The sequence below is a fragment of the Carettochelys insculpta genome, chromosome 1 (assembly GCF_033958435.1).
Source record: "Carettochelys insculpta isolate YL-2023 chromosome 1, ASM3395843v1, whole genome shotgun sequence".
Taxonomy (NCBI): domain Eukaryota; kingdom Metazoa; phylum Chordata; order Testudines; family Carettochelyidae; genus Carettochelys; species Carettochelys insculpta.
This window is the reverse complement of record NC_134137.1, coordinates 337,204,644-337,219,428: the sequence shown is the minus strand read 5'-3', so window position 1 is coordinate 337,219,428 and position 14,785 is coordinate 337,204,644. Positions and strand designations below refer to the sequence as shown.

At 45.3% G+C, this 14,785-nt stretch overlaps 2 protein-coding genes across 4 annotated transcripts in view; both read left to right on the top strand.

Annotated features, from left to right (window-relative positions):
* The window catches only part of IQUB (IQ motif and ubiquitin domain containing), a 70,665-nt gene extending 64,066 nt beyond the window's left edge, over nucleotides 1-6,599 (top strand). The window contains exons 12-13 of the mRNA XM_074984113.1: nucleotides 3,977-4,162; nucleotides 5,891-6,599. Coding sequence (XP_074840214.1) covers nucleotides 3,977-4,162; nucleotides 5,891-6,058 — 354 coding nt within the window. The 3' untranslated portion in view covers nucleotides 6,059-6,599. The remainder of the gene's footprint in view (nucleotides 1-3,976; nucleotides 4,163-5,890) is intronic.
* Nucleotides 6,600-7,283: 684 nt separating this feature from the next.
* LOC142023812 (V-type proton ATPase subunit S1-like) overlaps nucleotides 7,284-14,785 on the top strand; it is a 107,741-nt gene continuing 100,239 nt past the window's right edge. For all 3 annotated transcript variants that reach the window (XM_075015157.1, XM_075015138.1, XM_075015147.1), the window contains exon 1: nucleotides 7,284-7,495. The gene's annotated coding sequence lies outside the window, so the exon portion shown is untranslated. The remainder of the gene's footprint in view (nucleotides 7,496-14,785) is intronic.

The window sequence follows — 14,785 nt, the reverse complement described above, 5'->3', positions numbered from 1 at the left end:
AAACAATCAAAGCTTTTCATAACAGACAATCATGACAGCTGCCTTCATTGCATGGGGCAAGACCATCATTGGCTTTGGCTGTAGTACCTGTGAACAAATGCAAGCAGTTAGGTCCCATGGTAGGAACCTAAAGATTCTCCTCTAGTCTCTCCCAGACTGCATTTGTGTTTGAGCACAGCCACTTAGCTGAGTGCTGAGAATACTCAGAGCAGATATGCGGCTGGTGTAAATTGTCTTAACTCCATCAGCTTCAAAACCAATCAGTTTAACAGCTCTCTCAAGGAAAATCCCAAAGGTGCTTTTTAGTGCCTTCAGAGCATTCATGTGTGCTGTAGTCTGGAATCAGTGGGCTATTTTAAAGGATTTATGGTACTTGGTACTAACTCAGATAACGCTGTTACACAACCTTCTTTAAACACAAGCATCATGCTAAGCTCCTCTGACGGTCCCAGGTCTGCCCAGAGTTCCAAGTCAGGAATGCTCAGCTTACAGGAGCTACTGTTCTGATGGTTTTGATGTCTGTGAAGCATGATCTGAATAGAAGGTACATCAAGACCTGTTATTAGTGATATCTTCATTCTGTCATGTGGCATCAACTACCATATCTTCCCAATAGGAGGATTTCTCCTGGTTTTAAATTCACTTAAGAGATCTCATAGCTAGTGATGGCAGTCCAGCTCTGGGACCTTCACAGTGGCATTTGTGGATATGGAGTCAGTGCTTCTTTAGTACTGTTTACGCAGCTTCCACCCAGATGCTTAGTATTTGGAACATCAATGTGCCCTCTAATATTTTCCATCCATGGGCAGATTAAATTTTGTTATGTGCACTGAGGCATGTTCAGAGTGCACCACTAATAGAAGCACTTTCTGCCACCTGTGGGTGACTTTGAACATTCTGCTAATCAACTGGGCAATACCTGACTCTCTCCTGGGCAGCCTCTCCAGTGCTTAGCTTACAGGAAACACTGCTGAACATGGATCAAGGAGCTGACACTGGTAAAAATGAGCCTTGTTATCTCAACAAATATGATTTACCAGTGGAATTTCCAGAAGAACTCCAAATTTCCAAAGTGGTCTGTGGAGGAGGAAAAACACCAGTTTCTCTGCCTCTAATGCCAGGATGGATGAGAAAATCCTATTTCTTTTAGAAGAAAGCACTGTACTTATCTTTTTCCATTGCTAACCTGCTAAGAAACTTCAACCCTTCCTACCAGATGAGGACCTGAGCAAGGTGATCAATGCAGTTGTCACTTTGACACTGTATTGGTATAAATTGCTGTGTCTGAAGCTTAATGTTAAACCAGAGGAAAAAATTCTAGAGCTGCGTCTACACGTGCACGCTACTTCGAAGTAGCGGCAGTAACTTCGAAATAGCGCCCGTCGCGGCTACACGTGTTGGGCGCTATTTCGAAGTTGAAATCGACGTTAGGCGGCGAGACGTCGAAGTCGCTAACCCCATGAGGGGATGGGAATAGCGCCCTACTTTGACGTTCAACATCGAAGTAGGGACGTGTAGACGATCCGCGTCCCGCAACATCGAAATAGCGGGGTCCTCCATGGCGGCCATCAGCTGGGGGGTTGAGAGATACTCTCTCTCCAGCCCTTGCGGGGCTCTGTGGTCACCGTGTGCAGCAGCCCTTAGCCCAGGGCTTCTGGCTGCTGCTGCTGCAGCTGGGGGTCCGTGCTGCATATACAGGGTCTGCAACTAGTTGTTGGCTCTGTGTATCTTGCACTGTTTAATGAAAGTGTGTCTGGGAGGGGCCCTTTAAGGGAGCGACTTGCTGTTGAGTCCGCCCCGTGACCCTGTCTGCAGCTGTGCCTGGCTCCCTTATTTCGATGTGTGCTACTTTGGCATGTAGACGTTCCCTCGCAGCGCCTATTTCGATGTTGGGCTGAGCAACGTCGAAATTGAACATCGACGTTGCCGGCCCTGGAGGACGTGTAGACGTTATTCATCGAAATAGGCTATTTTGATGTCGCTACTTCGAAATTAGCTATTTCGATGTAGCGTGCACGTGTAGACGTAGCCTAGATGGTATAAAATTGACTGTTTACGTCTTCTGTGGTTTCAGCCACTATGAACACATCAAAGGTACGTACATGTCCCTCCAATGTGAAAAATAATTCTGGATATGGTTCAGTCAACTTCCACTTTCAGTTTAAGACCTTGATCTTAATCTTCAGAGCAATTAATGGGTCAGTTCCTAGCTACATTCCAGAGTGAATTTCCATCTATGAGCCACCAAGGTAGTTGCCCTTCTTTGGGAGAATGAAAATCACTGAACATTTCACAATAGAAATCAAAACAACTGCTGAGGGGATTCAGGAGAAGAAGTAGATGAATTCATAGTCTGATGACTTTTAGGAAATACAGCAAAACCATCCTGTCAGATTAGACTTTTCCACTATAACTAGAATGATTCTTTTTTTCTTCAGAACATCAAATACCCTTCTTCTGAAGGGCAGAACTTATCTGTAACAGGTGCTCACCTTGATTATCTTTTTCTGATTTGTCCTCCTTGCTTACTGTTTTTGGTTCTCTGTGCCTTGAATATTGAGTCTGTTCTGGTCTGGCTGTGGTCTGAAGAAGTGGGTCCGCCCCATGAAAGCTCACCTAATAAACTATTTTGCTAGTCTTTAAAGTGCTACTTGACTGCTTTTTGTTATGATAGTTCATAGACTAGCACGGCTTCCTCTCTGTTAGTATAGAATGTGGCATCTTGCAGGAGTATTGGCCATATACCACATGGTTCCAGTCATCACCTGTGATGGAATCTTTTTTGGAAACATGCAAATTTGACTATTTAATTAAAGTCATGCAATTTCTTTTTGGGAGAAGGGGAAAAGTACCTACTTCAAGTTCTTGGTATGGAAGAAGCCTTATCTCAAAGTTTGTTGGCGTAGTAAAGAATCCTTTTGACTAACTCCTTCCATCATTTTTGCTTTTGCCTTAATACAGAGAAAACTTGGTAATGGAGTATTACACGAAAACTTAACAAAGTTCAGCATTAACTGTGGGCCAAAACCACTTTATGCTTCACAGGCTATTTTTAAAAAATTAGTAGTGATTTCAGATGACTAGTGAAAAATGAAGCGTAGTGAGATCAGTATAGGTGAGTCATGACTTTCAGGAGGAAAATATCAGATTTAAGGCCTATATAAAGAATTTACAGTACAAGTCAATCAATCACTGGCTATTTTTAAATCCTGCAGCACCACCCTAAGATGTCACAGTCCCATGGGAGAGAATGAATGATAACATCACTATATGATAATTAACTCTTTGTAGGGCAGAAGTAGAGAGTGGGAAGGGAGAAGAGCAAAACCTGTCATGCTTATCCAGGGAATGAGCTTCTTGATATTGTACATCCTGGATTACTTGAGTTTTGCCCCTTCCCACTCCTTCAGCCCCAAGTTAGTCCTGTCTGTATGCTGATTTTGACTTTTGTAATATAGCACAGTACAATAACTTACTTATTAAATTTAACTAATTATGAACTCTAAAATACATGTGTAAAGGAAGCTGATAAAGGACAAAGATCATTTATTTTTATTAATGAGCAAGGAATAAACAAGTAGGGATGAGTATACAAAGGAGCAGAGGAAATATTAGATAGAAATATTAGAAGAAACTTTAAAATTAAATTTATATTAAACTTTAAAATTATAAGCAATAATGAAACATCCTGTCAAGAGAAGATACAGAATTGCCATCATCAGAAATGATCCAGAGTAAATTAGAATTTGATTTTCAGCGGTGACCTAAGAAGAATTAAATAAATCCTGCTACACTACACTATGGTAGGGTGTGTTAGATGAGTCAGATGTTCACCCTTCTCCACCCAAAAGGATTCTGTGGTACATTCACAAAATAATTTTGTTACAAAGCATTTCCTAAGAGGTAAATAGTTCAAGTCACTTTGCTGATAGAATTAAGCATTCTTTATTCTTTTCAACCCTGCTTGCAATTACAGCTACAAGATTTGCAGTACATGGTGGAGAACATTTGGGGTTGTCAGTCAGCTCTTAGTGCCTGGGACGATCTCTATGATTTGGTCATGATCAGATGGGATAAGCACTGTGAATGGTCTCCATGGAACACAATCCTCCTCACTAAAGATGAAGCACAAGCACACCTCAAGCTCCATAGCCTTCAGGAGGTAAAACAGAGCTACTTCATTTCTTCTTACACTTCACATTTTAGAATAATCTTGTGATTAAAAGTAAATAGACCGTATTTTGCATTTAGACTATGTGAATCACATTTGTCCCATTATAACTGCTTCATAAAAATACTCCTGTATATAATCATTATCCCTTTTTTGAGATATTAGTAAGCTTACCCACATCTGCGTTTTAAGAAAGATAAAATTTCAGAGTCACTGACACTGATTTATGATCACCTGCAATTAGGCTGTAAATGCTTACATGCTACTGTGAGTTGATGATGTGACAAAATCTACTATTCTCTGTTACTAAAGATAAACTAAATTGAAAGAATTTGTTAAGAAAATCTAGTTCAACTGCCTTGAAACTGTTATGTATTTTGTCAAAAGAAAAGTCCTCTGTCTAAAAATGCAGTAGTCTGGCAGAGGTCTCACTCTTAGGGACCTGGACAACATAGTGGAATATTTGTAATTCCAAATCTCAAGAGATTTCTTAAGAACTAGCTGTATCAGGTAAAATGGTTTATAGTCATTCTTCTCTAGGCCACTGGGTTATGTTGATGATGACCTAAGGTCATTGCCATATAGTGGCTGTTTGGTGGCCAGTTCAGTTCTTCGTGGCACATGTCCATGGCATAAAGCATCGTCTCAGCACCAGTTGCCATCCTTCTTGGAAGTCTCACAAGAAAACAGCAGGATTAAATGGGGATAGGAATGAAATACCATATCACCCATTGAAGTTAGCCTTTCAGAAAAGCAAATTGTGGGAAAGTAGCATGGAAACTTGTGATGCCAGTATGTATGATATACTTTTTTCTATGCATAACCAGCTGGGGTTTGCAGAGCAATCACTCTGACACCTTTTTGTGAGCATTACTTTTTAAAAGATATCCCCGTTCACTACACTTGCCAACCTCCCTCTCTTCCCGGGGAGGTTGGGGAAACACGCAGCCAGCCCCGACCTTCCTGGCAGGTCATGAAGCCATGCAGCCAGCCCCTGCCCACCCAGAGCTTCCCCTTCACACCCTGACCCCTCTTCCCACCTCCACGCACACCCTGATCCTTCTCCCCATCTATATTCCCTGGGTGGTAAACAGATACATTTGCATGACAACGTCATTCTGTCACCTGAGAGGACATTTTTAATAAATATATATATAGAGAGAGAGAAAGATTAATAAAAATAAATTATTAATATATATTTAATTATTATTCAAAATAAAAATTCACATTACACAAAAGATCATGAGGAAGTGTAGAGAGACCTGACCTGGGGAGATGCTGAATGCTTTAAATTTCAGTTGCTTTTTGTAGGAGTTTAAGGCAGTTATCACGTCAGAGAAGCAGTCAGTACCTTCCAGCCTGAGGCCTTAAAATACTTCTATACAGGACAATCTTCTGATGTATTCAGTGATGAGCTTTCGTGGATCTGAAGAAGTGGGTCTGTCCCACAAAAGCTCATCACTGAATAAATCATTTTGTTAGGCTTAAAGTGCTACATTTCTGCTGCTTTATTTTGTTGGAGTACAGACTGACACAGGTACCTCTGTGTTACTATTCTGATGTATGTTAATATATTAAGTAACATGGCTAGATTTGAGTATTATAGTTTTTGTTGAACAGTTTTTAGTTCACTAGTAGAGTGCTTTTACTGTGTAGGATGTATGGCAATGGCAACATGTAGATTGCATTTAATAGAATTTTGATTTTCTTACCTTTCAGGCATATGAAGTGGCATTTATTCATAGGATAAAGCACAAGCATATCCTAGCAAAGAACTATTTTTCTCAGATTCCAGAGATGGCATCATTTTTGCATAAAGGTGGCGATCAGGCTCACACAAGTGAACTGTTAATAACTAAGCCTATCCCTGCTGGTTCAAAACCATAATTCTTCAGAAATAAAGCTGTTATCTAAATTATTGATTAACATGATTAACTTAATTGGAGTAGAGAATTGTCCTGTTGCAAATATAGATTAATTGTACTGTATGGCAGGAACATGTATCAATATAAACGTCCAAGGAACCAATATTATTGTCCTTTTCCGTTAGTGTAGAAATTGCATTTCGTATTTTCTAACCACAAGTGTGTTAAGTTTCTAAGTATAAAATAAAACATTTTAGTATAGAGTTTGTAAAATTTATCATAATCATTCCATGAGCTCTTCAAATCTGAGATTATGATTTTGTATCCTCAAATGCCTAACTCATTTTGCAGAGTTAATGATATAGACAAGATTTAGAGAGCTTCCTTTATACACAATTTTGGTATTAAAAAAAGCTTATTAGCAGTCTATTGTTTATGATATTTTAATTCATTTTTTTGTGTTTCAAAGAGCTGAGGCCTTTTCGTCAAAAACAAATATCTCATCCACATTCAGTAATAGATTTCATTTGACTTGTCTAAATAGAGGTTCTTTATCTTGCAAACATTCGTGCACAAGAATAATTTAACACATGTGATAGTCCCAAGTGAGTTTAATGGAACTACTTATATGTCAGTGTTTGTAGAACTGTGGTTTTATTTTGTCATATCAAAAATAGATTGTTTTGGACATATTAATCTCTCAGTCAGCTCCTCTGAATTTACTACAGGAGTCAATTTTCTCCCTTAAATATATGTTTAGTTATCATTTGCTCCTATGTATTTCTATTACATACATTCAGTAAAAAGTTGCGTAAGATTGTTCAAAAGTTCTGTTCATGTGTTTCAAACCATTTAATTAGGTATTTCTTTGCCCCCAATCTCCAAGGCCTTACTGCTTTGACTAGTTTAATTTCCTCTCGTGAAATAGAGACACTTACAGATCGAAATAAGTAAACTTATGTTTACTGGCAAACCATGTTACAACTGCATTGAGCATTCACTGGAGACTTAAGACTATGCCTACTGAAGTCAACAAAAGTCTTTCTGTGTTCTTAATGGGATTTGGCCCCTAGGCTGTATTCTGCAAAACACTTAAACATATGCATAATTTTAAACACGTGGGATAGCCCAACTGACTTTGTTTTTTTGCTGGAGGCCTTAATAGGGAGTGAATTCCAGTGATAAATATTTGTGAGCCAGAAAATAGGCTCTTTAAAAAAAAAGGTTGGGACATGAAAGAGGTATAGTCCAAGGTTCAGTGGACTTCAGCAGCAGCTGTAGGAACTACAGTTTTTGGGCTACAAGCTATGATATTGGGAGAACTTCCTAATTCTTACCAAGAAATGTCCACAATACCCCCCCAGCAGGATGCTTCAGCACTGACTGAAACTGGGAGTACATAGCAAGCAAGCAAAGAGGAAGCTGCTGGACTGTTTTTCTGTTCTACGTTTTGTTTCAGGTAGGAACAAAAATGACTTGATGAACACCTTGGAGATAAATTTAAATGGCACAAAAGGAGAATATTGTTTTGGTTTTGTTTGGCTTTAGTTGTTGTGAGTAATGGAACATGTTTGATTGAAGGGTGTGTTATACAAAGTTCCCTCTGTCCTCCCCGCAGGAAGTTTCAACACTGAGTGAAACAGGGAACTCAAGCAGAACAGAGACTGCCAGATGATGTCCTGTTTTATGCTTCTTTGCAAAACTAAACTTTGTTTCTGCTGGTTTGTCTCAATGGGTCTGGTTTGAGGTGATACACATTGACATGCAATGCAGGCCTGGTTTCCTAAAGATGTATAAAAAACCACAGGGCACACTTACCATATCCTGAACAACCTCATATTGGGTCAGTGTATGGGAATGGGGCTACCAATGAGAGGGAAAATATGAATCCTATAGCTATCATTCCACCCTTGCATTAATTCCTTTATTTTTTTCCTTAAAAGTGGACATTAAAAAGCAGACCCTCATATTTAGTCCTACATGAGCATGAGGGAATTAGTTCAGGCAAATCTTGATTAAGCTGCTGATCTCATAATTTCTGTTTGTCATCCATGTTTGGAGATTATAGAATTCATAAGAAAACAAATGTTTTGGTTCAGTGAAGGAAAGCTCTTTTGCACAAATGCTTTGTCTCCTCATCTTTTGTACACCTCTGAGCCTTTAACAATGTTTTCTATAGTATCTGTTCAGGCATGCTAATTAGGCTTCCCATGTTTTAAATTGCGACTAAATTCTGTTGAAATTGAACTGAATTGGATACTTGACTGTTACCTGCAATAGTGGCTGGCTGATGGACTGAGTGAGAATGAAATTTCTAGGCTTTCACGTGCTCACAAAGAGAAAAAGAGTAGAATATTACATTTGTACAAGGTCAAAGCTTCAGTCTTTCACTGAAGTAGCATTAAAGAATGGTTGTTGAGAGACCTTCTGGGATCTAGCTGATTGAGTGGTTTGGAGGACGTGAGACAGCAGTAAAGAATTTTATGAAGAAATTGGCAAAAGTGCTGGTAAGTTTGAAATTCTAATTAAATCATATCATAGGATGGACCAAAATATAGTGGTCGTAATTCTGAAATATAACAATGTGTTATTTTCATTTAATTCCCAGCTTAGGACTGTGATAACCATAGTATAAAAACGTAGGTAGATATGGTCTGTGACATTGTTCTTTTAAAGCAAATTGTTTTAGTTCTTCTTTACTGCTGCTTTCATTGTCATCCAGAATGTTTTCCCTTGCAAGTGCTGAAATTACCATGGTAAGAAGAATGATTTTCACCTTTTTTACATCTCATAACATTGTTTACAATTATAAAAAGGAATTTTACATTAGGATTTTTATATAATCGGCTAGCTGGTTGTAGGGTTTTAGGGTATTTTAAGTAAATTCACAGATGCCATTAAAATGAACCAAACACCAACTTGTCGAACAAATGTTAAGAACAAAAGAATTTTTGTAAATCAAATAACAGTATGGACAAGAGGAGCTGACTGATAGGGGTATAAGCCAGGTTCAAATTATCGTGCACTTCAGGAGTGAGATCACTGGTCTTTTTGGCTGTGTCTACACTACAGCGATGCTTTGGAGGATGATCTTCTGGATGATCTCTTCCAGAAGATCGTCTTCCGGAACATCACGTCTACAGATGAAAAGCGGTCTGAAAGAGCCAGCTGTTTGTCTGGAAGAGCACATGCATACAACCATATGTGCCCTGTCGTAAGAACAGTCCAGGAAACACCGCAGATGGGGTCACATGGCCAGAAAGCCTTTTCAGGAGCGCCAACCACATGCTGCCTGAAAGGGCCCCTCCCTAACAGACCCTCGCTGCACATGCTGCTGAGGCCTGCTGAGCCGCTGACTCCCACCTGGGCACCCCACTCAGGCCACCCCCCGCCTATCCAGCCCCAACCTTCTCCCCCCCCGTAATAGGGGATATGGGGGTGTTGCAGAAAATAGAATTTACTTAAACAATAAAATAAACTACAGTAACAATAAACAACATCTTTGGAAAACTAAAAGCTGTGAATTTAACTGTCTACATATGGGAGGGGGGTAACTATAAACATTAGGGGAGCATCTCAACTTGGATGTGGGAGGCCAGGGACATGGCCAAGGGTTGAGATTATTCCAGGGAAGAGGTGGAGGGCTGTGAGCCCCAGGAGCTGCAGGAGCCCCTCCCACCCTGGGTGCGGGGTCCTCGTTGGGGCATGGAGGGGTGCGGAGATCACAGGAAGGTACATCTAGTGGGGTGGAAGCATGGGCTCAACCTCAGCAAGGGCCTGGCCTTTGGGGGGAGGGGGCTGCCTTGGCAGGGCCCACTCTGGCCGGGAGCCAGGTCACGAGGCCCCAAAGGACAGCAGGCGATAGGTCGCCTGGGAGGTGGGTGGCAGCTGAAGGGGCAGGAGGCTGGGCATCCCATGTCCCCCGCTGCCAGGCCAGCTCAGCCTCCTCCAGCACCTGCCACTGCTCTGCCAGGGTGTGCTGGTGCTGGAGGGTGGCTGTGTAGGCGGCAGGCTCCTCATCCCAGCCACAGAGCCAGACCCTCTGGGCATGGACCTGCTGGGGTGCAGATGGTGAGGCAGGTCCAGCCCTCGCTCTGGGACTCCCTGGCCCATGAGCCTGGATGAAGCTGGCTGGCCCCAGGGTGAGCCAGGGCTCTTCCAGCCCTCGGATGCTGCAGCTAAAAGAGATGGGGGTGGGGAGAGGAAGGGGAGTCAGTCCCCTCTCCTGGTCCTAGACCCCATACTGCCCACGGGCAGCTGCCCTGCCTGTGACTCAAGGGACTGGCATGCCCCCATGGCCTTGGCATGGTTTCCCTGCACCATGGCCCATGCCACATATGGCCCCCGCCACGCCCTGGGGACAGTGCTGGCCATTGTGCCCTCCCACAGGGAATGGGCTGGTGGGTGAGAGGGGAAGTGTCCAGGCCCAGGGGAGTCCCCACTAGGATGGTGCTTGAGTTTGGCACAGCCTGGCCTCCCTGGGTCCCCCTGCACATCTGTGCAGCTCGTGGCACCATCCATGGTCAGGTGCTGAGTGTCACTGCTGGTGTGCCTGCTTACCAGGGTGTTCTCCGGAATGGGCCATCTGGGATCAGACCGTCACCCTTCTGCCTGAGCCTGGCCCCATCTTACCCCCACACCCCTGCCCTGGGGTATGCAACACACAGCAAACTTACTGGAAGGTCCCTTGAAGAGTCAGGGGACACTCTGTTTGAGGTGGCCTGGCTGGAGGAGGCTTGAGGGTACCTTGATGACCAGGGACTTCTCAGACAATTTGTCCCTGGACAGGACCTTAGACTCTGGGTCCAGCACACTGGCCTGGCTGTCAGGTCCAGGCTTGTCCTCGCGCACCCCTGCCTCCTCTTCTAGTGCAGCAGGGGTTTCCAGGACTGTGGTGTCCAGCGTGTTGTGGGGTGGGGAGCTGTCCTCACCTACAAGAAGCTCCCGCCCACTCCTGCCCTGACCACCTGGCACTGTCCTGGGCCCTAACATACGCCAGCTGGAGTTCTTTTACTTTGCACCAGACTTGCTCTGGGGTCTAGACAGGGTGGCCACAGGCAGCCAGTTCCGTGGCCAGCCAGGTGAATGTATAGGCATTCTGGCGGTGTCCTGTTGTGTCCCGCAGGACCTTGTCCTCCAGCCAGAGCTCTGGCTTTGTCCATGAGGGGACCCTGTGCTTTGTGCCTCAGGTGGGTTCCTGGTTGCCCTCCGACAGCTCCCTGGGGGTGCCCTGGTTGTCGCGGGCTGGCTGGCTGCTGGCCTTGGTGCCTCTGGTTGCTACAGGGGTGCTTGATGACCATATATGGCAGAGGTGCATGTGCCTGCTGCCTCCACACTTTCAGCTTCCTGCCACAGGGTTTCTGTGTTCTTGTAGCTTTAAGGACAGCCAGAGGCAGAGACCATAGAGTACCGGTGGTGCTGGCAGAGGCATCTCCATGCTTGGGCTTTCAGAAGAAGGGGTTGTGGAGCATCTACACATGCTGTCTTCTGGAAGATGTCACTCTAGGTTGGGAGCAGAGTAAGGACTCTGGAAAAAGTGCCGTGCTCTTCCAGAAGAAATTCAGAAGAGCACCTTTCGTGTGTGGATGCTCCATGTGTTCTTCCAGCCGCCAGACCTGCGCTGCCAGAGCTGCCCACCCGATTCCAACGCCACCAGGGCCAGCCACCCACTCGCCCGTCAGCTACCGAGGCCAGCTGTCCACCTGCCCGCCGGCCGCCCAAGCACTGCACTGCCAGGACCAGCCCACCTGCCCACCAGCCACCCACCCTCGCTGCAGGCCAGCTGCCTGAGCCACCCACCCAAGCCCCACACTGCCAGGGCCAGCCACCCACCCACCATCCCAAGCCACCTGAGCCCTATGCTGCTGGAGCCAGCCACCCAAGACCCATGCTGCTGGGGCCAGCCACCCATCCACCAGCCCAAACCACTGAAGCCCTGCTCTGATGGGGCCAGCAGCCTGACCCCCTCGAGTCTCACAAGCTGGCCAGCCGCCCAAGCCCTGCAAGCGCTGACAGCTGCCCACCCAAGCCCCTCCCTTGCCCTCCTACAAAGCCAGACACCCCCAGCCCCCATCTAACCCCAGTCTCCTCCTCCACCTCCCAACCCACCCTCATTCTCCTCTGCAGAAGGCAGCTAGCTCCACGTGGGTCTTTGTTGGCTGCCTACTTTTTATAGCGGCTGCACCAGGTGACCCGTGTAAAATGGCAGGGGCTGAGAGCAGAAAGCGAAGGCTGGATCTTTCTTCAGTTGCGAGGAATGATGAGGGGGGCTGGGTTGGCTCATGCCCCCCCTGGAATTTCTTCATGCCCCCCCAGAGGGGCACACCCCCCAGTTTGGGAAACCATGACCTAGATCCATCTTAGCACAGTAGTTAGTAGTTCATTAAATCCCTCTGCATATTTCCCCTTCTGACTGTTCCAACAAGCTGAGCTAATTTATGGCTTTTCAGCATGGGGACACTCAAGAAAATTAATGCAAATTAATTAAAGTTGTGCATTTAAGGTGAATTACTTAAACTGTATTGAGCCCCTGTGTGGACACTCACATTCAGAATTAAAAAGACAGTAATTTGGTTTCGCCTGATTATCTTTGGATGTGCATCTGCATCTGATGAAGCAGGTCTTTGCCCACAAAAGCTTATGCTTCAAAATATCTGTTAGTCTATAAGGTGCCACAGGACTTCTTGTTGTTCTCGAAGATACAGACTAACGCAGCTGCCTCTCTGATACTTGTCTTTGGATGTGAAACTCTTGCTTTTCAGTGCATCCACAGGGTCTACATGGACCAGTTAATGCATACCACATCAGCAGGTTTTAAAAATCATCCCTGGGTAGTGTATATATTTCCCACAATGTAGGTGAGCCCTAATGTTAATCCAAGTTTATGTGAGTAAGGAGAAGTTGGTGGTATAAACTGAGGATCTGCATCCTCATTTTAAATGAGAAAGTCATTTCAAATATGTTTTATACTTTCTATTTTCCCTTTTTCCACTCTCATGGGATCGACCCCGGTCTCGCCTCTTTTTCTTGCGAGGCACCGGGGATTGGCTCCTATGGTGCCGAGGAGCACTAGGCGCTGAGTCCTGCTCTCGGGGTCGGGAGCTCTCTGATGGTGCCGGAGCGCTCTGCACCAATGATACACCACTCTGAGCTGCCAGGGAAATGTCTGGATGCAAGGCTGCCTCCATCAGCAACACCTTCAGTCATTGAGCCCTGTCTTTCAACGTTCTAGGCTTGAAGGCCTTGCATATAAAACAGCTTTCCCAGAGGTGAGCCTTACTGAGGCAGTTCAGACAAGTCTTATGCAGGTCACTCTTGGGCATTCATTTGCCACATTTTGAGCAGGTTTTGAAACCTTGGGACCCGAGCATCTACTGGCGCCGAAGCGCTGACGGGGGTTAGAGTCCCACCTTGGCTCACCAACCGTTAAGTAGACCTATTTACAAGTAAAAGACAACTATCTAAATTATTTACAACTGTTTACACTGACTATCAACTAATTTACAAGTAAAGGCTGCCAGCGGTACACAAGAAGTTGAGAGAGCTCCAACAACCGACAGCACGGTGAGAAGGAACTGAGCAGGGGGGTGAGGCGGGCAGTGCTTATGTGGGCCACTCTACGGACCTCACCGACCCTAGGGCTACTGGCTAGAGCAAAAAGCTTCCAGCAGCTGGGCATGCACCAGCACACATCCAATTTGGAATGGACAAGAGCAACACATCTCGAAGAACACCAGTTACAGAACAGGTAACTGTCTTTTGTGCGGTTTGATGCAGTTCTTCTAGACCACTGCTGATCCTAGTCAGTGGGCATTCATCGACAATATGTACCATCATCTGTCTTGTGCTGCAGCTACCTAAAGGGCTATCCCAAAGGCTTCAGCAATATTGGTTGACTGCACAGGGCCTTTGCCCGGTCTGGAATCTGTTCAGCAGGGACCACTGGTGATAAGGCAGGTTAAAACTAGGCAGGTGGATATCAGGGTTGGCTACAAGGGACTGGTAGGGAATTGCCAGATGATTGTACACAAGTAATTTTCCAGGTATCCTGTATTCAGTATAAGGTAATATGGTCACACTCCTGACTGTGCAGCTGATGTAACACAGGCCCAGATTGGGGTAATTGGTGCAAAAAAACACAGGGGAAGTCTCAACCATATGATGACCACGTGATTCCTCCCTGCATCAGACCAGCACAACCCTGCCTCTCCCTGCTCTTCTTCTTCCCCCAGTTCCCCAGGGCACTAGCAGGGACCTCGCATCAGCAGTGGGGGTTGGCTTTGCTACACTCACTGGCAGCAGTGGGCGCCAGAGAAGTAGAGCAATACAACCATAGCCACCTGCACTCTCCCAGCTGGTGACCGTGTCACTCTGCTTCCTGTTGGTGGGTGTAGGTGGGCAGTCCTGACCCTCCCCCAAGGGATGTGTCCGGGAGCTTGGGGAGGGGAGTCACATTGTTTTACTTCCCCAACCCCTGCTCTGTGAGTGTGGGATGGCCTGATCTCTGCTGTAGGTACCAGATCCCCACTACTTCCCCAGGCTGCCCAGAGGCTGTGGCCCCTTGCCCCTCAAACCCACAGTACACGAGGGATCATGTGGCTTCTCATACCCCCTCATGTGTTGCCCCTGACCCAGAAGAGAACAGGGAAGAACACCCTTCCCGTGTGGAAAGGTCAGCCAGCTTTGGCAGTCCTATTCTCAACACTTCTCCAAGAGATGTTTCGTCAGGAATTCTTATGCCATTCCCCTC